Source organism: Bufo gargarizans, chromosome 6, assembly GCF_014858855.1.
Source record: "Bufo gargarizans isolate SCDJY-AF-19 chromosome 6, ASM1485885v1, whole genome shotgun sequence".
Classification (NCBI taxonomy): domain Eukaryota; kingdom Metazoa; phylum Chordata; class Amphibia; order Anura; family Bufonidae; genus Bufo; species Bufo gargarizans.
The window spans coordinates 132,733,450-132,758,066 of NC_058085.1; the positions used below are offsets into that span (position 1 = coordinate 132,733,450).

Below are 24,617 nucleotides of genomic sequence, written 5' to 3' on the forward strand. Positions count from 1 at the left end.
TTATGCCTCTTAAAGGGAAACTCTCAAAAATGTGCCCCGCTGGAGCCTAGAATTTTTTTATTTTAGGCCACGGGAGTACGGGCCCCAAAAATTAGGCATTCACCTGACAGAAAAGAACTTGTGATGATGTGGCTGGAGGTACATTAGGCCGTCACTGGATAAAAATAGAACTGTAGGCCACTGGAGTAGAGGCCCTAAAAATTAGGCATTCACCTGACACAAAAGTACTTGTAATTCTGTGGCTGGAGGTACATTAGGTGGTCTCTGGATAAAAATGTTACTGTAGGCTACTGGAGTACAGGCCCCAAAAATACATTAGGGTTCACTGGATAAAAATGTTACTGTAGGCCAGTACAGGCCCCAAAAATTTGGCATTCACCAGACAGAAAAGAACTTTAGCTGATGTGGCTGGAGGTACATTAGGCATTCACTGGTTAAAAATTATACTGTAGGCCACTAGAGTACTGGCCCCAAACATTTGGCATTCACCAGACAGAGAAGAACTTTGGCTGATTTGGCTGGAGGTACATTAGGCGTTCACTGGATAAAAATGTTACTGTAGGCCACTGGAGTAGAGGCCTCAAAAATTATACATTCACTTGACACAAAAGAATTTGTGATTCCGTGCCTGGAGGTACATTAGGTGGTCACTGGATACAAATTTTACTGTAGACCACTGGAGTAGAGGCCCCAAAAATTCGGCATTCACCTGACAGAAAAGGCATTTTATGCCTCTGTATGTAGATAAGACAATGGTGGTGGCGGATATGTGTGGGCTGACATGAGGAAATTCAATTACACATCGTCGTCACAGGAGTTGAATTCCTCCGAGATCCATGCCTCCTTAATTTTTAGAAATGTGAGGTACTCTACACTGTCGTGAGCTAGGCGAGTGCGCTTATCGGTCACGATCCCCCCTGCTGTGCTGAACATCCTTTCGGACAGGACACTCGAAAAGGGGCAGGCCAAGAGTTCCAAGGCAAATTGTGCCAGCTCTGGCCACAGGTCAAGCCTGCACACCCAGTAGTCCAGGGGATCCTCGCTTCTCAAGGCGTCCACATCGGCCGTTAACCCGATGTAGTCGGATACCTGTCAGTCTAGGCGTTCCCTGAGGCTGGATCCTTAGGGCGGCTGTCAATGGGTTGGCTGCAAGAATGATCTCATATCCCAAGTGACCAACATATCTTTAAACTGCCCTCTTCTTGCAGGCATGGTAGGATTGGTACCAGCATCTGTTTTGCTGTGGGTGGAAATTCCTCTGCCAGCGCCCACAACAGCGGAATACAGCTTCTCTCGCAGCAAGGCCTGGAAATGCTGCATTCTGCAAGCCCTCTGTGATGGTGGTAAAATGTCTGCCATTTTGTGTTTGTACCGGGGGTCTAAGTACCCAGTACTGGTCCTAGCCCTTTATGTTTTTTTTTTAAGGGGGTACCTCTGCAGACACTGGAGCATGAAGGCCCCTATTTGCACTAAATTGGAAGTGGTGGATCGCCCTGGCTCCTGCTCATCGCCCAGGAGAATGTCGTCCTCGGTCTCCTTCCCACAGCCCCAAAAGGTTTGAAGTCCCACTACTGTTCTTGCTCCTCCTCCCCCCAGCCACCATCCTTCTCTGACTCCTCTTCAGACTCCTGCTGATTTGTCTCAGATGGAGTAGCCATCTCCTGGGAATTAATTCAGCATTGCGACTTCCTCATCTTCCTGCTCCTGCTCCTCGACGGCAATGACACGACGCAATGCACGCTCCAGAAAGAAGGCGTAAGGTACGATGTCACTGATGGCGCCCTTGCTGTGACTGACCAGTTTGGTGATCTCATCAAATGGCCGCAGAAGTCTGCATGCGTCGAGCATGAGAGCCCACTGGAAGCGCGTCGGGCTATTACAAACCAGACGTCTGACGGGCAAGCAGTGTCGCCGCTGAACTTCAGCAAGGCGAACCATGGCCGTGTAAGATCTTCTAAAATGGCCAGAGATTTTCCTGGCCTGCCGCAAGACATCCTGGACCCCGGGGTATTTGGCAATGAATCGCTGCATGACTACGTTCAGGACATGTGCCATGCATGGCACATGTGTCATTTTGCCCTGTTTCAGCACCGTTGTAGCACACCACTTTACCAACTGTCAAATTGAGTGGGGTTAGCCACTGATCGGCCTGTGACTGCAGAGCTGAAAGCAGTGCAGGACCAGGGTGGCTCTTGGCTTCCAGAAACAACATCCGCAGCACAGCATGGAAACGTCTCACCTGGGACGTCAAATAGGTTCTGGGGAGCTTGGGGTGTGCAGCGGCAGAGGCGGTAGCAGTGGAAAAGTAGGAGTCAGCTGAGAAGGAGACTGAGGATGGAGGAGGAGGAGAAGGAGAGGAAGGCCTGCATGCAATCCGTGGCGGTAACACCAAATCCACACGAGAGTCACAGGTTATATGCTTGACGGCTGTCAGAAGGTTCTCCCATTGGGCAGTAAAAGTTATGTACCTTCCCTGCCCGTGTTTGCTAGACCACGTGTCTGTGGTCAGATGTATCTTGGCACCGACACTGTGTGCCAGAGAAATATTCACTTGCTGCTGAACATGACCATATAGCTCTGGGATGCCCTTTGGGGAGAAATATTTCCTTCCGGGGACCTTCCATTGCATTGTGCCAATGGCCCAAAAATTTCTAAAGGTCTCCAAGTCCACCAGTTTATATGGCAGTAGTTAGTGGGCTAGTAGTTCCGACAAGCCAGCGGTCAGCTGTTGGGCAAGAGGGTTATCCGGCGTCATTATCTTTTTACACTTAAACATTTGGGCCATGGAAGCTTGCCTTATGCCAGATGAACGCTACAATGGCACAGTGGAAGGTGGAGTGGAGGACAAACGGGAGGAGAGAGGAGAAGGAGAAGAGGCAGGATGTAGAGCACCGGGAGTGTGGCTTTGTGGGTTCTGATGGCGTTGCTCCCACTGGGGTTGGTGATGGGAGGCAAGGTGCCTTCTTAAGGAGGTCGTCCCTAGGTGAGTGTTGGGCTTACCAAGACTTATGCGTTGACAGTAAAGGGCTGCAGATGGCAACACTATGGTCAGGAGTTGACACTTTTTGCCTCCTGTGCCCTGTGAGCTGTGCCTTCTTCTCCTCTCTCTCTGCTGCTCCCTCTCTCCTTCTGAACTCCCCTCCTCATCCTCTCTTGTGGGCACCCATGTGACATCCATCGACACATCATCATCCTCACCTTCACCACCACTGGCATTTGAGATCTCGGAGTAGGCAGCAACAGTGGGGACCTCCCTCCTTGGGCAGATCTGGGTACTGTCGTCAGACCGCTGGGTGGCAGCCGTTGATAACTCCTTTTCCTCATCTGATGTAAAAAATGGCTGTGCATCGGTAAGGTCTGGTAATGGAAGGGAAAATAATTCCTGACTCGTATGGAGGGGCTAAGTTGGTGGTGGATTTGGGGGTGCACACAGCTAAGAGTGAGAAGGGTGCAGATACAGAGGATGAGGAGGGTGCAGAAGCGCAAGGGTGAGTGAGCCACTCAACCAACTCTGGTGCATCCTTTGAAGTAATCGCACGTGCCTACTCCAACTTCCCACTTAGGTTCCGGCCTGGTGCACCTGCCTGACCCCTACCACCCCTGTGGAATGGCCTGACTCCTCCTGTGCCTGTCATTTTCAAAATGACCCTGTGCCTAAGTCCCTAGAGAAGATCAGTAGTTGTGGAAGCAGGTATATTGCAGGCCTCAATCAATATTTGGTGGAGGCAGGTATATCTAACCACTTAATCAGTCTTTTGTGGAAGCAGGTATAACACTCTCCTCAATCAGTTTTTTGGGGGGTCTACAGGTATCTCACACCCGGTGCAATTAGTTGTTCCGATACAGTTTGAAACTCTATATAGCTGCAGTATCTCAGCAGAACCGCACACAAGTGCTGCACAGTTCAAATGCACTATTGTAACAGATCTTCTGGCACCCCGACCAGGTACCTCCGTTGATGGATGCTCCTAGTGCTTCCCGAGGGCTCCAAGCTCTCAACTTGACACCATAACCACCACAGACCCCACGAACCGCTGTAGCTTGGTTGGGGTCTCACCGTCCTCCACCCACGCTGGACCCAAGACCGGACTTTAGCTTCCAGTGGGTGAACCTCTCCTAAATCCAGAGAGCAGGAACCATGAACAAGCTCTTACAAGAGCTTATACTCAGGGGAGTATTGTGATATAGCAATCCCCAAGAGTGTAGTTATCCCATTCCCCAAACATGAGCCAAAACTTCATGAAGGAGTACAGCAGGAACTCTTTAATGGGTTATTTTTCAGCCTTTTATGCAGGTCTCCTAGCAAGGGACACTCCCCATGGGGCCCTTATACGACTGTGACAGTTTATATTTTAGCCAATCACATGCATTTACAGTTTTGAAACCTTCCCAGCAATTGTACACAAAACCCCCTTCCCTCTGTCTGTAACGCAATCAACAAAATACAATGAGCATTGTCTTTGACGCAATTAACTAACACACTGGCATTGTCTGAGATGCAATCAACAAAATACAATTACCAAACGTAATGGGCTAACTTAATCACTCACAGACAGAAAACACACATTTTTCCCAACACAAAGAAAACACCTCAAAACCCCACACATCCCCATAATGTGTACATCCATGGATAGCTCTGATCTGGGTGAACAACATATCCAAAAATCACCCAGACCCGAGCAGGGGTTCCTGAATTCCATGGAAGTCACATTTGGCCAGCCGCAAGCATGGCTTTCCTGCCCAAAACAGTTCCACAGATTTAAGCTGTGCGGCCGGTCTGTCTTCTCCTTCAAAGTTAGTATGGGCCATTATCCTGGGGCAAGAGGCTGGCAACCAGGCCCCTCCAAAACCCAGTGGCGAGGTTGGTTTCGCCACAACTATGTAGAAAGTATATCATAGGTATATCACACCCTGCCTTAATCAGTTTTTTGGGGGGTCTACAGGTATATCACACCCATTTCAATTAGTTGTTCCGATACTGTTTGAAACTCTATATAGCTGCAGTATCGCAGCAGAACCGCACACAACTGCTGCACAGTTCAAATGCACTATATAGAAGTATATTACAGTATATTATAGGCATATATCACCCCCCTCCCTCAGTCAATCTTGTTAAATATTGGGCTGATTAGAGACAGGGGCTTTGGGCATATATAACGTTCCTTGTGTATCCATGGGGGGGCGTTGTTCTGTAGCGCCACCACATTACTGCACCTTATATATTATATCTATTATCGATTGTATTTGTGTCGTTTTTTTATGTGACATATTAATAAAATAATTGCATTTCATATTCATGTGTGTTTGTTATTGGTTACAATGAGTTTGACTCACATATGACTTCTCATTTATTGAGGATTTGTTCGGTTATGGTATATCACACCCGTTGCAATTAGTTGTTCCAATAGCGTTTATCCCTCTATATAGCTGCAGTATCGCAGCAGAACCGCACACAATTGCTGCACTACAAATGCACTATAATATACTTTCTATTTTAGAAAGTATATTATAAGTATATCACACCCCTCTGTATATCACACCTATCGATAGCACACCTATACCAGTCCTTAAAAGGACATTTGTGGCGCTATTAGCTAGCGTTTGGTGTCCCTAACAGCCTTTCCCTGCTCCACAAAGCAACCTCTCCCTACACTGGCAAAATACAGAATGTAAAGTTTCAGCCAGATCAGGTTCTGTTATAAGGTTGGGGGTGTGTCCATGTGCTGAAACGTCTCAATTTGCTGTCCTGTCCCACCTGATGGATGTGTCATGGTTTAAAGTTCAGCGCAATGCAAAAGAATATGGCGTGCACGAACATCGCCATATGTTCGCATGTTCGACGGATCGCGAACGCTCAAAGTTCGGCGTGAACCGACCGCTGGGCGAGCCACAAGGTCATTACTAATGATGTCATCACATCGGCCGGCGTGTTGATGTCATACGTCAAGGGGTTACGGGCAGGTTCTTTAATCAAGATTGTGGCTGGCTCTTCGTGCTCAAAAGAATGAAGTAAGTACAGGGAGTGCAGAATTATTAGGCAAATGAGTATTTTGACCACATCATCCTCTTTATGCATGTTGTCTTACTCCAAGCTGTATAGGCTCGAAAGCCTACTACCAATTAAGCATATTAGGTGATGTGCATCTCTGTAATGAGAAGGGGTGTGGTCTAATGACATCAACACCCTATATCAGGTGTGCATAATTATTAGGCAACTTCCTTTCCTTTGGCAAAATGGGTCAAAAGAAGGACTTGACAGGCTCAGAAAAGTCAAAAATAGTGAGATATCTTGCAGAGGGATGCAGCACTCTTAAAATTGCAAAGCTTCTGAAGCGTGATCATCGAACAATCAAGCGTTTCATTCACAATAGTCAACAGGGTCGCAAGAAGCGTGTGGAAAAACCAAGGCGCAAAATAACTGCCCATGAACTGAGAAAAGTCAAGCGTGCAGCTGCCAAGATGCCACTTGCCACCAGTTTGGCCATATTTCAGAGCTGCAACATCACTGGAGTGCCCAAAAGCACAAGGTGTGCAATACTCAGAGACATGGCCAAGGTAAGAAAGGCTGAAAGACGACCACCACTGAACAAGACACACAAGCTGAAACGTCAAGACTGGGCCAAGAAATATCTCAAGACTGATTTTTCTAAGGTTTTATGGACTGATGAAATGAGAGTGAGTCTTGATGGGCCAGATGAATGGGCCCGTGGCTGGATTGGTAAAGGGCAGAGAGCTCCAGTCCGACTCAGACGCCAGCAAGGTGGAGGTGGAGTACTGGTTTGGGCTGGTATCATCAAAGATGAGCTTGTGGGGCCTTTTCGGGTTGAGGATGGAGTCAAGCTCAACTCCCAGTCCTACTGCCAGTTTCTGGAAGACACCTTCTTCAAGCAGTGGAACAGGAAGAAGTCTGCATCCTTCAAGAAAAACATGATTTTCATGCAGGACAATGCTCCATCACACGCGTCCAAGCACTCCACAGCGTGGCTGGCAAGAAAGGGTATAAAAGAAGAAAATCTAATGACATGGCCTCCTTGTTCACCTGATCTGAACCCCATTGAGAACCTGTGGTCCATCATCAAATGTGAGATTTACAAGGAGGGAAAACAGTCCACCTCTCTGAACAGTGTCTGGGAGGCTGTGGTTGCTGCTGCACGCAATGTTGATGGTGAACAGATCAAAACACTGACAGAATCCATGGATGGCAGGCTTTTGAGTGTCCATGCAAAGAAAGGCTATATTGGTCACTGATTTGTTTTTGTTTTGTTTTTGAATGTCAGAAATGTATATTTGTGAATGTTGAGATGTTATATTGGTTTCACTGGTAAAAATAAATAATTGAAATGGGTATATATTTGTTTTTTTGTTAAGTTGCCTAATAATTATGCACAGTAATAGTCACCTGCACACACAGATATCCCCCTAAAATAGCTAAAACTAAAAACAAACTAAAAACTACTTCCAAAAATATTTAGCTTTGATGTTGTTCAATAATAAAATTAATCCTCAAAAATACAACTTGCCTAATAATTCTGCACTCCCTGTATGATTTATTTATTTTTCACCGCCATTCAGGGAAAATCGATTTGTTACCACAAAACACAAAGGAATTTAGGTTTGCAGCGAATCGAATTTCCTCTGAAATTTGAATCGAATTCCACTTTGTGGAGTTTGATTCGCTCAACACTATTTATTAGATTAGTTAGCTCTTGATACATTGTATTATGGTGTTTCCTTGGCTGAAAGGGTACTGCAGGTGCCTGTACATCTTCAGTAGCTATCAGTGAACACTCTTTCAACTGATTCCTTTTATTCCCTCTGACATACCGCCAAGCATGCATTTGTTTCAGTTGTGAGAGGGGAGTAAAATAAATTAATTACATATGTAGTGTCCTGGAGCAGGGGTACTTTGAAGTCTGGACATTTGTGAACATTAGCCCTTGTTTCCCCTATGCAAAGTCATCAACTCCTCACTTTATTTCATCTTAGGGAGAATAACTACAAAAAAACACCATGGAGCAATCCAAAGTGCAAAGCTCCCTGGGAAACAGTAGTATGCAAAATAATTGTGGAACCCCAGTTATGGGTCTTCAACACAGTGAAAGCCAGATATGCCTCAAGGGAAGGAAAATCAAGCAAAGGGGTGTCCCCATTATAGAGATCACCAGATCCACCATATTTAGTGGCTCCTATATCAAGATCCAGTTCATTTACAAGCCTTAAAGGGAGTCTGTCATCTACTTTGAGCGTTTTAGACCGCTCATATCACATTTTAGCACATTTGTCCAACATAAAAATAGCACTTGTATTGTGTCTTTCACATGTCCACAAACGGAAAAAAACACTATGGGCAAAAGCAGTGATCTTAACAGTGCGCATGCGTGGGCCCAGCGGTGAACGGCGCTCGCATGAGATCTAAAGGAGAAAAGGAGGATGAATAAAGAAAGCAGGGCGGGCCAAAGGAATCCAAGAGGAGCTGTTATCTGAGCACGTCAGAGAGGGGCCTGGGCACTTGCAGGCCCTAGTTTGCATATCATTATAAAGTGTTTTTTGTGGACATGTGAAAGAAACAATAGAAGCGCTATTTTTATCTTGGGCAAATATGCTAAAACGCTCAAAGTAGGTGGCAGACTCCCTTTAAGGATGTGACAAGGGAAGTCCTAAGCCAGTTATCCATCCATCCATTAATGGCCTACAAACCATCAATGAATGCATCTATGTTTGTCCTGTTTCTTCCAATGTTATTTTTACACATTGTGACATTATGTGATGTAATTATTTGGGTCCCCTAAATACCCATTACCAGTGTTATACTGACAATTAATTTCATATTTCTGTATTGATAATTTATGATTATATATATATATATATATATATACAGTACAGACCAAAAGTTTGGACACACCTTCTCATTCAAAGAGTTTTCTTTATTTTCATGACTATGAAAATTGTAGATTCACACTAAAGGCATCAAAACTTTGAATTAACACATGTGGAATTATATACATAACAAAAAAGTGTGAAACAACTGAGAATATGTCATATTCTAGGTTCTTCAAAGTAGCCACCTTTTGCTTTGATTACTGCTTTGCACACTCTTGGCATTCTCTTGATGAGCTTCGAGAGGTATTTACCTGAAATGGTTTTCACTTCACAGGTGTGCCCTGTCAGGTTTAATAAGTGGGATTTCTTGCCTTATAAATGGGGTTGGGACCATCAGTTGCGTTGTGGAGAAGTCAGGTGGATACACAGCTGATAGTCCTACTGAATAGAATTTTAGAATTTGTATTATGGCAAGAAAAAAGCAGCTAAGTAAAGAAAAACGAGTGGCCATCATTACTTTAAGAAATTAAGGTCAGTCAGTCCGAAAAATTGGGAAAACTTTGAAAGTGTCCCCAAGTGCAGTCACAAAAACCATCAAGCGCTACAAAGAAACTGGCTCACATGCGGACCGCCCCAGGAAAGGAAGACCAAGAGTCACCTCTGCTGCGGAGGATAAGTTCATCCGAGTCACCAGCCTCAGAAATCGCAGGTTAACAACAGCTCAGATTAGAGACCAGGTCAATGCCACACAGAGTTCTAGCAGCAGACACATCTCTAGAACAACTGTTAAGAGGAGACTGTGTGAATCAGGCCTTCATGGTAGAATATCTGCTAGGAAACCACTGCTAAGGACAGGCAACAAGCAGAAGAGACTTGTTTGGGCTAAAGAACACAAGGAATGGACATTAGACCAGTGGAAATCTGTTCTTTGGTCTGATGAGTCCAAATTTGAGATCTTTGGTTCCAACCACCGTGTCTTTGTGCGACGCAGAAAAGGTGAACGGATGGACTCTACATGCCTGGTTCCCACTGTGAAGCATGGAGGAGGAGGTGTGATGGTGTGGGGGTGCTTTGCTGGTGACACTGTTGGGGATTTATTCAAAATTGAAGGCATACTGAACCAGCATGGCTACCACAGCATCTTGCAGCGGCATGCTATTCCATCCGGTTTGCGTTTAGTTGGACCATCATTTATTTTTCAACAGGACAATGACCCCAAACACACCTCCAGGCTGTGTAAGGGCTATTTGACCATGAAGGAGAGTGATGGGGTGCTGCGCCAGATGACCTGGCCTCCACAGTCACCGGACCTGAACCCAATCGAGATGGTTTGAGGTGAGCTGGACCGCAGAGTGAAGGCAAAAGGGCCAACAAGTGCTAAGCATCTCTGGGAACTCCTTCAAGACTGTTGGAAGACCATTTCAGGTGACTACCTCTTGAAGCTCATCAAGAGTGTGCAAAGCAGTAATCAAAGCAAAAGGTGGCTACTTTGAAGAACCTAGAATATGACATATTTTCAGTTGTTTCACACTTTTTTGTTATGTATATAATTCCACATGTGTTAATTCATAGTTTTGATGCCTTCAGTGTGAATCTACAATTTTCATAGTCATAAAAATAAAGAAAAGTCTTTGAATGAGAAGGTGTGTCCAAACTTTTGGTCTGTACTGTATATATAGATATATATATAGTAATCTATATAGTTAGCTATCCTATGATCCACTTATGCACACTGTTGCCTATACTTGCCTTTTTAGCATATTATTTAGTTACTGTTTCAATGCCCTTTAGACTTGAAAAAGGAGTATCAATACTCCAAAACAGCCCTCCCTATTGTCTGCATCCTTTTATGCGTACTATTTAGGAGTGGGAGGGGGATTTATTTAGATAGATTTAGTATTCTGCAGTCTCTTACAGCTCCACATAGATGTAACCCAGCTTTCCCAGGAATCTGACAGGCAAAATTGTCTAGCTATTAGGGATGAGCGAACTCGAACTGTATAGTTCGGGTTCGTACCGAATTTTGGGGTGTCCGTGACACGGACCCGAACCCGGACATTTTCGTAAAAGTCCGGGTTCGGGTTCGGTGTTCGTCGCTTTCTTGGCGCTTTTGTGACGCTTTCTTGGCGCTTTTTGAAAGGCTGCAAAGCAGCCAATCAACAAGCGTCATACTACTTGCCCCAAGAGGCCATCACAGCCATGCCTACTATTGGCATGGCTGTGATTGGCCAGAGCACCATGTGACCCAGCCTCTATTTAAGCTGGAGTCACATAGCGCCGCCCGTCACTCTGCTCTGATTAGCGTAGGGAGAGGTTGCGGCTGCGACAGTAGGGCGAGATTAGGCAGATTAACTCCTCCAAAGGACTTGATTAACTGATCGATCTGCAGCTGTGGATCATTGAGCTGCTGATCCTCAATTGCTCACTGTTTTTAGGCTGCCCAGACCGTTTGTCAGTCTCATTTTTCTGGGGTGATCGGCGGCCATTTTGTGTCTTGTGGTGCGCCAGCACAAGCTGCGACCAAGTGCATTTAACCCTCAATGGTGTGGTTGTTTTTTGGCTAAAGCCTACATCAGGGTGAAGCTGTCACACCAAGTGCATTTAACCAGCAATAGTCTGTTCATTTTTTGGCCATATACAAAATCAGGGGCAAGCTGCGCCTGTCACCAAGTGCATTTAACCCTCAATGGTGTGGTTGTTTTTTGGCTAAAGCCTACATCAGGGTGAAGCTGTGACACCAAGTGCATTTAACCAGCAATAGTCTGTTCATTTTTTGGCCATATACAAAATCAGGGGCAAGCTGCGCCTGTCACCAAGTGCATTTAACCCTCAATGGTGTGGTTGTTTTTTGGCTAAAGCCTACATCAGGGTGAAGCTGTCACACCAAGTGCATTTAACCAGCAATAGTCTGTTCATTTTTTGGCCATATACAAAATCAGGGGCAAGCTGCGCCTGTCACCAAGTGCATTTAACCCTCAATGGTGTGGTTGTTTTTTGGCTAAAGCCTACATCAGGGTGAAGCTGTCACACCAAGTGCATTTAACCAGCAATAGTCTGTTTATTTTTTGGCCATATCCCAGTCTAATTCTGTCACTAAATCCATACCGGTCACCCAGCGCCTAAATACTAGGCCTCAAATTTATATCCAGCTAAATCTGTCCCTAGTGCTGTAGCTGGGCGAGTTATTTAGTGTCCGTTCAAGCACATTTCTTGTTCTGGGTTGAAATACAATTCCCAATTTAGCAATTTCATAATTTAGTGGTTCCTGCTATATCAGAGCTATTTGAAATCTATCCCAAAAAGGGTATATAATATTGAAGGTGCACATTGGGTCATTCAGAATAACTTCACACACACCCGCTACTGTGTATTTCCAAGTCTAATTCTGTCACTAAACCCATACCTGTCACCCAGCGCCTAAATACTAGGCCTCAAATTTAAATCCCTCTAAATCTCTCGTTACCGCTGTACTGTTGTTGCTGGGCAAGATATTTAGTGTCCGTCAAAGCACATTTTTTGTTCTGGGTTGAAGTACAATTCCCAATTTAGCAATTTCATAATTTAGTGGTTCCTGCTATATCAGAGCTATTTGGAATCTATCCCTAAAAGGGTATATAATATTGAAGGTGCACATTGGGTCATTCAGAATAACTTCACACACACCCGCTACTGTGTATTTCCAAGTCTAATTCTGTCACTAAACCCATACCTGTCACCCAGCGCCTAAATACTAGGCCTCAAATTTAAATCCCTCTAAATCTCTCGTTACCGCTGTACTGTTGTTGCTGGGCAAGATATTTAGTGTCCGTCAAAGCACATTTTTTGTTCTGGGTTGAAGTACAATTCCCAATTTAGCAATTTCATAATTTAGTGGTTTCTGCTATATCAGAGCTATTTGAAATCTATCCCTAAAAGGGTATATAATATTGAAGGTGCACATTGGGTCATTCAGAATAACTTCACACACACGCTTCTGTGCATTTCCAAGTCTAATTCTGTCACTAAATCCATACCGGTGACCCAGCGCCTAAATACTAGGCCTCAAATTTAAATCCCTCTAAATCTCTCGTTACCCACCGCTGTACTGTTGTTGCTGGGCAAGATATTTAGTGTCCGTCAAAGCACATTTTTTGTTCTGGGTTGAAGTACAATTCCCAATTTAGCAATTTCATAATTTAGTGGTTTCTGCTATATCAGAGCTATTTGAAATCTATCCCTAAAAGGGTATATAATATTGAAGGTGCACATAGGGTCATTCAGAATAACTTCACACACACGCTTCTGTGCATTTCCAAGTCTAATTCTGTCACTAAATCCATACCGGTGACCCAGCGCCTAAATACTAGGCCTCAAATTTAAATCCCTCTAAATCTCTCGTTACCCACCGCTGTACTGTTGTTGCTGGGCAAGATATTTAGTGTCCGTCAAAGCACATTTTTTGTTCTGGGTTGAAGTACAATTCCCAATTTAGCAATTTCATAATTTAGTGGTTTCTGCTATATCAGAGCTATTTGAAATCTATCCCTAAAAGGGTATATAATATTGAAGGTGCACATAGGGTCATTCAGAATAACTTCACACACACGCTTCTGTGCATTTCCAAGTCTAATTCTGTCACTAAATCCATACCGGTGACCCAGCGCCTAAATACTAGGCCTCAAATTTATATCCCGCTAAATCTCTCGTTACCGCTGTACTGTTGTTGCTGGGCAAGATATTTAGTGTCCGTCAAAGCACATTTTTTGTTCTGGGTTGAAGTACAATTCCCAATTTAGCAATTTCATAATTTAGTGGTTCCTGCTATATCAGAGCTATTTGAAATCTATCCCAAAAAGGGTATATAATATTGAAGGTGCACATTGGGTCATTCAGAATAACTTCACACACACCCGCTACTGTGTATTTCCAAGTCTAATTCTGTCACTAAACCCATACCTGTCACCCAGCGCCTAAATACTAGGCCTCAAATTTAAATCCCTCTAAATCTCTCGTTACCGCTGTACTGTTGTTGCTGGGCAAGATATTTAGTGTCCGTCAAAGCACATTTTTTGTTCTGGGTTGAAGTACAATTCCCAATTTAGCAATTTCATAATTTAGTGGTTTCTGCTATATCAGAGCTATTTGAAATCTATCCCTAAAAGGGTATATAATATTGAAGGTGCACATTGGGTCATTCAGAATAACTTCACACACACGCTTCTGTGCATTTCCAAGTCTAATTCTGTCACTAAATCCATACCGGTGACCCAGCGCCTAAATACTAGGCCTCAAATTTAAATCCCTCTAAATCTCTCGTTACCCACCGCTGTACTGTTGTTGCTGGGCAAGATATTTAGTGTCCGTCAAAGCACATTTTTTGTTCTGGGTTGAAGTACAATTCCCAATTTAGCAATTTCATAATTTAGTGGTTTCTGCTATATCAGAGCTATTTGAAATCTATCCCTAAAAGGGTATATAATATTGAAGGTGCACATAGGGTCATTCAGAATAACTTCACACACACGCTTCTGTGCATTTCCAAGTCTAATTCTGTCACTAAATCCATACCGGTGACCCAGCGCCTAAATACTAGGCCTCAAATTTAAATCCCTCTAAATCTCTCGTTACCGCTGTCCTGTTGTAGCTGGGAAAGTTATTTAGTGCCCGTCAAAGCACATTTTTTGTTCTGGGTTGAAGTACAATTCCCAATTTAGCAATTTCATAATTTAGTGGTTTCTGCTATATCAGAGCTATTTGAAATCTATCCCTAAAAGGGTATATAATATTGAAGGTGCACATAGGGTCATTCAGAATAACTTCACACACACGCTTCTGTGCATTTCCAAGTCTAATTCTGTCACTAAATCCATACCGGTGACCCAGCGCCTAAATACTAGGCCTCAAATTTAAATCCCTCTAAATCTCTCGTTACCGCTGTCCTGTTGTAGCTGGGAAAGTTATTTAGTGCCCGTCAAAGCACATTTTTTGTTCTGGGTTGAAGTACAATTCCCAATTTAGCAATTTCATAATTTAGTGGTTCCTGCTATATCAGAGCTATTTGAAATCTATCCCAAAAAGGGTATATAATATTCAAGGTGCACATTGGGTCATTCAGAATAACTTCACACACACGCTTCTGTGCATTTCCAAGTCTAATTCTGTCACTAAATCCATACCGGTCACCCAGCGCCTAAATACTAGGCCTCAAATTTATATCCCGCTGAATTTGAATACAATACATTGGGCCAAATAATATATTTGTTGTTGTGGTGAACCATAACAATGAGAAAAACATCTAGTAAGGGACGCGGACGTGGACATGGTCGTGGTGGTGTTAGTGGACCCTCTGGTGCTGGGAGAGGACGTGGCCGTTCTGCCACATCCACACGTCCTAGTGTACCAACTACCTCAGGTCCCAGTAGCCGCCAGAATTTACAGCGATATATGGTGGGGCCCAATGCCGTTCTAAGGATGGTAAGGCCTGAGCAGGTACAGGCATTAGTCAATTGGGTGGCCGACAGTGGATCCAGCACGTTCACATTATCTCCCACCCAGTCTTCTGCAGAAAGCGCACAGATGGCGCCTGAAAACCAACCCCATCAGTCTGTCACATCACCCCCATGCATACCAGGGAAACTGTCTCAGCCTCAAGTTATGCAGCAGTCTCTTATGCTGTTTGAAGACTCCGCTGGCAGGGTTTCCCAAGGGCATCCACCTAGCCCTTCCCCAGCGGTGAAAGACATAGAATGCACTGACGCACAACCACTTATGTTTCCTGATGATGAGGACATGGGAATACCACCTCAGCATGTCTCTGATGATGACGAAACACAGGTGCCAACTGCTGCGTCTTTCTGCAGTGTGCAGACTGAACAGGAGGTCAGGGATCAAGACTGGGTGGAAGACGATGCAGGGGACGATGAGGTCCTAGACCCCACATGGAATGAAGGTCGTGCCACTGACTTTCACAGTTCGGAGGAAGAGGCAGTGGTGAGACCGAGCCAACAGCGTAGCAAAAGAGGGAGCAGTGGGCAAAAGCAGAACACCCGCCGCCAAGAGACTCCGTCTGCTACTGACCGCCGCCATCTGGGACCGAGCACCCCAAAGGCAGCTTCAAGGAGTTCCCTGGCATGGCACTTCTTCAAACAATGTGCTGACGACAAGACCCGAGTGGTTTGCACGCTGTGCCATCAGAGCCTGAAGCGAGGCATTAACGTTCTGAACCTGAGCACAACCTGCATGACCAGGCACCTGCATGCAAAGCATGAACTGCAGTGGAGTAAACACCTTAAAACCAAGGAAGTCACTCAGGCTCCCCCTGCTACCTCTTCTGCTGCTGCCGCCTCGGCCTATTCTGCTGCTGCCGCCTCGGCCTCTTCCTCCGCCTCTGGAGGAACGTTGGCACCTGCCGCCCAGCAAACAGGGGATGTACCACCAACACCACCACCACCACCTCCGTCACCAAGCGTCTCAACCATGTCACACGCCAGCGTTCAGCTCTCCATCTCACAAACATTTGATAGAAAGCGTAAATTCCCACCTAGCCACCCTCGATCCCTGGCCCTGAATGCCAGCATTTCTAAACTACTGGCCTATGAAATGCTGTCATTTAGGCTGGTGGACACAGACAGCTTCAAACAGCTCATGTCGCTTGCTGTCCCACAGTATGTTGTTCCCAGCCGGCACTACTTCTCCAAGAGAGCCGTGCCTTCCCTGCACAACCAAGTATCCGATAAAATCAAGTGTGCACTGCGCAACGCCATCTGTAGCAAGGTCCACCTAACCACAGATACGTGGACCAGTAAGCACGGCCAGGGACGCTATATCTCCCTAACTGCACACTGGGTAAATGTAGTGGCAGCTGGGCCCCAGGCGGAGAGCTGTTTGGCGCACGTCCTGCCGCCGCCAAGGATCGCAGGGCAACATTCTTTGCCTCCTGTTGCCACCTCCTCCTTCTCGGCTTCCTCCTCCTCTTCTTCCACCTGCTCATCCAGTCAGCCACACACCTTCACCACCAACTTCAGCACAGCCCGGGGTAAACGTCAGCAGGCCATTCTGAAACTCATATGTTTGGGGGACAGGCCCCACACCGCACAGGAGTTGTGGCGGGGTATTGAACAACAGACCGACGAGTGGTTGCTGCCGGTGAGCCTCAAGCCCGGCCTGGTGGTGTGTGATAATGGGCGAAATCTCGTTGCAGCTCTGGGACTAGCCAATTTGACGCACATCCCTTGCTTGGCGCATGTGCTGAATTTGGTGGTGCAGAAGTTCATTCACAACTACCCCGACATGTCAGAGCTGCTGCATAAAGTGCGGGCCGTCTGTTCGCGCTTCCGGCGTTCACATCCTGCCGCTGCTCGCCTGTCTGCGCTACAGCGTAACTTCGGCCTTCCCGCTCACCGCCTCATATGCGACGTGCCCACCAGGTGGAACTCCACCTTGCACATGCTGGACAGACTGTGCGAGCAGCAGCAGGCCATAGTGGAGTTTCAGCTGCAGCACGCACGGGTCAGTCGCACTACAGAACAGCACCACTTCACCACCAATGACTGGGCCTCCATGCGAGACCTGTGTGCCCTGTTGCGCTGTTTCGAGTACTCCACCAACATGGCCAGTGGCGATGACACCGTTATCAGCGTTACAATACCACTTCTATGTCTCCTTGAGAAAACACTTAGGGCGATGATGGAACAGGAGGTGGCCCAGGAGGAGGAGGAGGAGGATGAGGAAGAGGGGTCATTTTTAGCACTTTCAGGCCAGTCTCTTCGAAGTGACTCAGAGGGAGGTTTTTTGCAACAGCAGAGGCCAGGTACAAATGTGGCCAGCCAGGGCCCACTACTGGAGGACGAGGAGGACGAGGATGAGGAGGAGGTGGAGGAGGATGAGGATGAAGCATGGTCACAGCGGGGTGGCACCCAACGCAGCTCGGGTCCATCACTGGTGCGTGGCTGGGGGGAAAGGCAGGACGATGACGATACGCCTCCCACAGAGGACAGCTTGTCCTTACCCCTGGGCAGCCTGGCACACATGAGCGACTACATGCTGCAGTGCCTGCGCAACGACAGCAGAGTTGCCCACATTTTAACCTGTGCGGACTACTGGGTTGCCACCCTGCTGGATCCACGCTACAAAGACAATGTGCCCACCTTACTTCCTGCACTGGAGCGTGATAGGAAGATGCGCGAGTACAAGCGCACGTTGGTAGACGCGCTACTGAGAGCATTCCCAAATGTCACAGGGGAACAAGTGGAAGCCCAAGGCCAAGGCAGAGGAGGAGCAAGAGGTCGCCAAGGCAGCTGTGTCACGGCCAGCTCCTCTGAGGGCAGGGTTAGCATGGCAGAGATGTGGAAAACTTTTGTCAACACGCCACAGCTAACTGCACCACCACCTGATACGCAACGTGTTAGCAGGAGGCAACATTTCACTAACATGGTGGAACAGTACGTGTGCACACCCCTCCACGTACTGACTGATGGTTCGGCCCCATTCAACTTCTGGGTCTCTAAATTGTCCACGTGGCCAGAGCTAGCCTTTTATGCCTTGGAGGTGCTGGCCTGCCCGGCAGCCAGCGTTTTGTCTGAACGTGTATTCAGCACGGCAGGGGGCGTCATTACAGACAAACGCAGCCGCCTGTCTACAGCCAATGTGGACAAGCTGACGTTCATAAAAATGAACCAGGCATGGATCCCACAGGACCTGTCCGTCCCTTGTCCAGATTAGACATTAACTACCTCCCCATAACCATATATTATTGGACTCCAGGGCACTTCCTCATTCAATCCTATTTTTATTTTCATTTTACCATTATATTGCGATGCTACCCAAAGTTGAATGAACCTCTCCTCTGCCTGTGTGCTAGGCCTAAATATATGCCAATGGACTGTTGCAGTGGTGGCTGACATGAAGCCTGATTCTCTGCTATGACATGCAGACTAATTCTCTGCTGACATGAAGCCAGATTGTCTGTTACGGGACCTCTCTCCTCTGCCTGGGTGCTGGGCCTAAATTTATGACAATGGACTGTTGCAGTGGTGGCTGACGTGAAGCCTGATTCTCTGCTATGACATGCAGACTGATTCTCTGCTGACATGAAGCCAGATTCTCTGTTACGGGACCTCTCTCCTCTGCCTGTGTGTGTGCTGGGCCTAAATATATGCCAATGGACTGTTGCAGTGGTGGCTGACGTGAAGCCTCATTCTCTGCTATGACATGCAGACTAATTCTCTGCTGACATGAAGACAGATTCTCTGTTACGGGACCTCTCTCCTCTGCCTGGGTGCCGGGGCCTAAATATCTGAGAATGGACTGTTCCAGTGGTGGGTGACGGGAAGCCAGATTCTCTGCTATGGAACCTCTCTCCAATTGATTTTGGTTAATTTTTATTTATTTAATTTTTATTTTAATTCATTTCCCTATCCACATTTGTTTGCAGGGGATTTACCTACATGTTGCTGCCTTTTGCAGCCCTCTAGCTCTTTCCTGGGCTGTTTTACAGCCTTTTTAGTGCCGAAAAGTTCGGGTCCCCATTGACTTCAATGGGGTTCGGGTTCGGGACGAAGTTCGGATCGGGTTCGGATCCCGAACCCGAACATTTCCGGGATGTTCGGCCGAACTTCTCGAACCCGAACATCCAGGTGTTCGCTCAACTCTACTAGCTATGGCACTAGCTATGCTATGGTAGACATATTATTATTATTATTATTATTTTACTCACTTTTATAGCGCCAACACATTTCACAGTACTTTACATGCATTATTATTATGAATTTGTTACCCAGCTTTCCCTCTGAATGATAAATCTGTTTAGCTATGCTACAGCATGGAGGATTTGTTAATGGCATTCTTACTCAGCTTTTCCAGGCTCATGGCTAGCATATCCAGCTAGGTATTCTACAATACTGGGGATTTACTTATTCATTAACAGGCTGATCTGGCATTCTGCAGCCAGGGAAAGCTAGATACAACCTCTGTGCGGTGAAGATGATAAGGGCATATTGGTCATTGTAGAGAATGAATACTTAACCCAGTCTAAGTTTCCTGGCTCTTATGCATCAGAGGGGGGAGAGACATGGCTGTAGCCTGAGAGAACAATGCACTGCTTCTCAAGCATATTTTCCATAGTTTGTGATTGTGGTATCTGACAAAACAAGAGCAAGTAATAAAGAAACATAAGAAGATTATGTTACATTTTGTTCTTTTTTCTTTGCTTGGATTCCGGGTTTAGTGGCCCTTTAAGAGCTGGTACTATTTATTATCTTGTGTTTTACTCACATTCATACTTGTCCTTTATATTCAAGGTACAAAGGTCTCATCTCTAGTTTTATCTAATTGTTTTATCAGTCTTCTCAACCAAGCACTGATTCATTATGTAGAACTGATACAAAAAGGTTCACTGTGTTCTTGATGGATCAAACAGGGAATGCTGAAGATACCTGATAAGGAGCCATGATGAATCACCTCTACTGAAAAGCTCCATATTTTATCTAGCTATTATAACAATTTACAAGCATAGATAGGACTGTATTACACCAAAAGATTTTCTGACAGATATCTGACAGATTTCTGACCAATCTTTGGTCAGATGGCCTATTGTTTTTGGCTAAACACACCAACTCTTGGACTAATTGGACACATATTGGTCAGATAATCTGTTGGTGTAATACAGCCTTAGAGAAAGCCCAAGGAGCTGTAAAGGGGTGGGGGCAGACGTCCCCAGCAAGGGAAGTAAGTGGGAGATGGAGAGATATTATAAGAAGCAAATAATGATGGCTGCATGGTCACCTGGCAGCTGCCTGGTGGGTTAGGAGTTTCAGGTGGGCACTACTGCCCTACAATATGGTTTAAGAGCTGGGGACATGAGCCTGTAGGACATATTGCCTGAACCCCTTATTAACATCATATCAACTGTAGTGACATGTACTTCTGTAACTTCAGAGAAACCCCTTTCAGTTCATTATTAGAGTCGCAATATACTATGTATATGCTCACTCACCATAGAAAAGGTAGCTGAACATGGTCTGGAGCTCTTTGTTGCTTGTTAGTCCTCCTACCACATCCTGGTGACTGGATTCTGCGAGGTGGAATACTGGAGAAAGTCGGTGAAGAAGACCAGACTTCAGGAGGAACAGGGCTAAATACTGTGGAATCATCTTCAGTATTGCTAGCAGAGGAACATGACGAGCCACCTTCTGTAGATGCAAAAGACATCTAAACTCTTAGTAATGGAAAACTAATAAGAAAAGACTGGATTAGTTCTAAAAAAGTTATGAATGTGGATCTCAATGGTTGCATCTGTGGCTGGGGCTCTAGCAGGTATGCTCCATGACATGCATTATATGGAAAATATGGGGGACTCATGAGAAACAAGGCCACACTCTAAAGGTTAGTTCAAACCGACTCAAGCTACCGAGACCCTTCTGTTCACATTCACAGTGAATGGCAAAATCAGCCTTGAACAAATGCTCCTTTGTTTGTGCCTTCAGATAGAGTAAATCCTATAAAGGGATATTTACACTCCTAGATTAGCAGCAGATTGTCGGGAAGGAACCATTGTTCCCAAAAGTCAGCTGCTCGCTCAGTGGAGGTGAAGCACTGCATGTAGATCACCTCCACAGTATGAAGACGAGTGGTTGCTATTACTATCGCTCGTTCTCATACAGCTGCATTGTTTCTGGCAGCAGATCGCTGTTTAGACAGCACGATCTGATGCCCAGAAGCGATAATTTAGGTGCTGAACTGCTGCAGATTGTCGGGAATGAGCGCTGGCAGGAACATTCGTCCCCGATAATCTGCCCGATTATCTACACATGTAACTCCACCCACGCACTGGCCACTAAGTCTAATAATAGGCACCACTTCTTGGTCTGTACGGATCACTGATCACTTTACTGTAGTTATATCATTACAGGCATAATCAGCATGACAGATAAGACAGGATCCACCATTCACAAGAGGTGAAAAGAAGCTTATCTATTCTTTCTTTGTACAATGACCTCTGCACAGGTCACAGAGCCAGTGGCGGATTATAATTGGGGCGTTTGGGTCGGCAGCCCCGGGCCCAGGGTGAGTGAAGGGCCCATCGCCAATTTGCCATCCTAAACGCCCCATTTTGCGCCACCACCAGACCCCAAAGTTACTAAAACACATCTGCAATAGTAGGCAGCGACGCACAGCCAGCGCTTCACTTACACGCTGCGCTGCGCTGCCTGACAGTAACAGCCGGACGGCTTGCTTGATCCCGCCCCCATCAGCGTCGCGGTGGAACTCAGTGGAAGGCTGCCTGTAAAAATTAAGCAGGGCGGATTCGGAGGAAGGCAGACTGCTGAGGAGAGGAGGGGGCACGTGACTCAGTCAGTCACTCACTGTAGCTCCGCCTCCTGCACAGCGTCACAGAAGGAGCTCTGCAGTGCTTTGTTCCCGCCACCGATGTGCCCACCTCCAGTCTTCTCAGTGCCACCACTTACTATTGCCAGCGCCAGGAGTCAGGACAGCCTGGCTGGGTCTTGTGAGAGAAAGCACCAAGGAGGACCTGCTTTGAAACTTCCAGCATTCCAGTGAGCAGGCGCAGCAGCAGCCAAAGCTAGTAAATTTTTATGAATGGTGATGGCCTGGGCAGCAGGGCAGTGGAACTGTGGGCTGCCTGCCTGTGTCTGTGAGTGAGAGGCAGAGCAACCAGCAGTGGCCATTTTAGTCAGATTACAGGCTACAGCCACTCTGCAGCTTTATCTCTAATCTGACTAAAATGGCTGCTGCTGTCTGGCCTCTGCTCTGCCTCTTTTTTTCACAGGTGTGTTTGACTATAAAAATTATGGATTATTTATTACACCAAGTGTTTCATATTAAAATGGTGGATTACAAATGATCCTTCTCTTTACAGGTGCCTAGTCCAGTACACCAAGTTTTTGACCATCAAAATGATGCATTATTAATCCCTGTATAGGGATTATGATATAGGGATTAATAATCCACCATTTTGATGTTCAAACACTTGTGCTGGGCTGGGGATTAGGGATGAGTGAACTTCTGTTTTCAAGTTCGGCGTATAAGGTTTGGGTTATCTAAGAATTCCGTTATGGATATTCCGCTACCACGGACCCTAAGTTATGGTTCCTGTTTGCAGAATCCATAACGTAATTCTTAGATAACTTATAGCTTATATACCGAACTTGAAAACAGAAGTTCGCTCAACACTACTGGGCACCTGTGAGGAGAGAGAAAGAGACATTGGCCAGCCACCGCCATTTTAGTCAGATTACAGGCTACAGGAACTTAGTCTGCAGCTTTGGCTCTAATCTGACTGAAATGGCTGCTGCTGTCTGGCCTCTGCTTTGCCTCTTTTTTTCACAGGTGCCACTGCCCATCACAAAGTGTGTTTGACTATAAAAAGTATGGATTATTACACCAAGTGTTTGATATTAAAATGTGGATTACAATTGATCCTTCTCTTTACAGGTGCCCAGCCCAGCACAACAAGTTGTTGACCATCAAAATGATGGATTATTAATCCCTGTATGAATCTGATACAGGGATTAATAATCCACCATTTTGATGTTCAAACACTTGGTGTGCTGGGCACTAGGGATGAGCGAACTTATGTTTTTAAGTTTGGCGTATAAGGTTCGGGTTATCTAAGAATTCCGTTATGGATATTCCGCTACCACAGACCCTAAGTTATGGTTTCTGTTTGCAGAATCTATAACGGAATTCTTAGATAACCCATAGCTTATATACCGAACTTGAAAACAGAAGTTCGCTCAACACTACTGGGCACCTGTGAGGAGAGAGAAAGAGCAGTGGCACAGAGACATTGGCCAGCAGCCGCCATTTCAGTCAGAACCGAGCCAAAGCTCCAGAGTGGTTCCTCCTCAAATATAGAGATTACTAATCCACCATCATGTTCTATTTATTCTACAGATCTGCTTATTCCACTATCATTACCTCCAGTGAAATCCAGCATCTCACAGAAGCAAAAAACACAAGGGCAGGCAGTCCTACAAGACAACGGCAGGCAGTCCTACAAGAGGATCACAAGCCATTCATTTTGACGGTAAGAAGCTGTGTCTATGCAAACTGTTTGGTAGGCAGGTCGCTGGTGAGAAATTCCCTTTAAGGATTTTAGTGTGCAGCTAGAATATGTTATATTTATTCTACAGCATGGATGTCAAACTCATGGCCCTCCAGATGTTGCAAAACTACAACTCCCATCATTCCCTGATAGCTGTAGTATGCCCAGACATGATGGGAGTTGAAGTTTTGCAACAGCTGGAGGGCCAGAGTTTGACATCCCTGTTCTACAGATATCATTATCGCCTCCGAAATATGTCTCACAGAAGCCTACAAGACAAGACGAGGGCAGGCAGTCCTACAAGAGAATCACAAGCTATTCATTTCAAAGGTGAGAAGTTAAATATATTTATATATGGAGCATATGTAAATCAGAAAACCAAATCCAGAGCCTTTGTTAAAATCAGCCCTTTAATAACCAGTTAAAGAAGCACTCCGTACTATTTTTTTTGGCCTATATAGTGCAGAATAATCCATTATAAAAAAATAAAAAAAATAACCTGCCACCAGGTAGTAAAGTTCAAATCTGCTGTATGAAGGATTGATATAAAATATCTACAGATATGGAATAAAACTTGGCTTTCTTCAACTCGTCCTCAACTGTAAACATAACTTTTATATAGCAAAAGGAGCTTTATACATTTTTTGGTTAAATATTCATCCAAACTTGTAACTTATACATGTATAACCCTCTGCTTTTTCTATACTTAAGCGGTTTTCACTTCAGCTAATGGCATTTATCTCGTAGACAATGT

General features: G+C 45.5%; 1 protein-coding gene across 1 annotated transcript in view; it reads right to left on the reverse strand.

Annotated features, from left to right (window-relative positions):
* The window catches only part of LOC122942047 (all-trans-retinol 13,14-reductase-like), a 49,054-nt gene that overhangs the window by 11,784 nt on the left and 12,653 nt on the right, over positions 1-24,617 (reverse strand). The window contains 1 exon segment of the mRNA XM_044299540.1: positions 20,792-20,987. Within this exon segment, the coding sequence (XP_044155475.1) occupies positions 20,792-20,987 (196 nt within the window).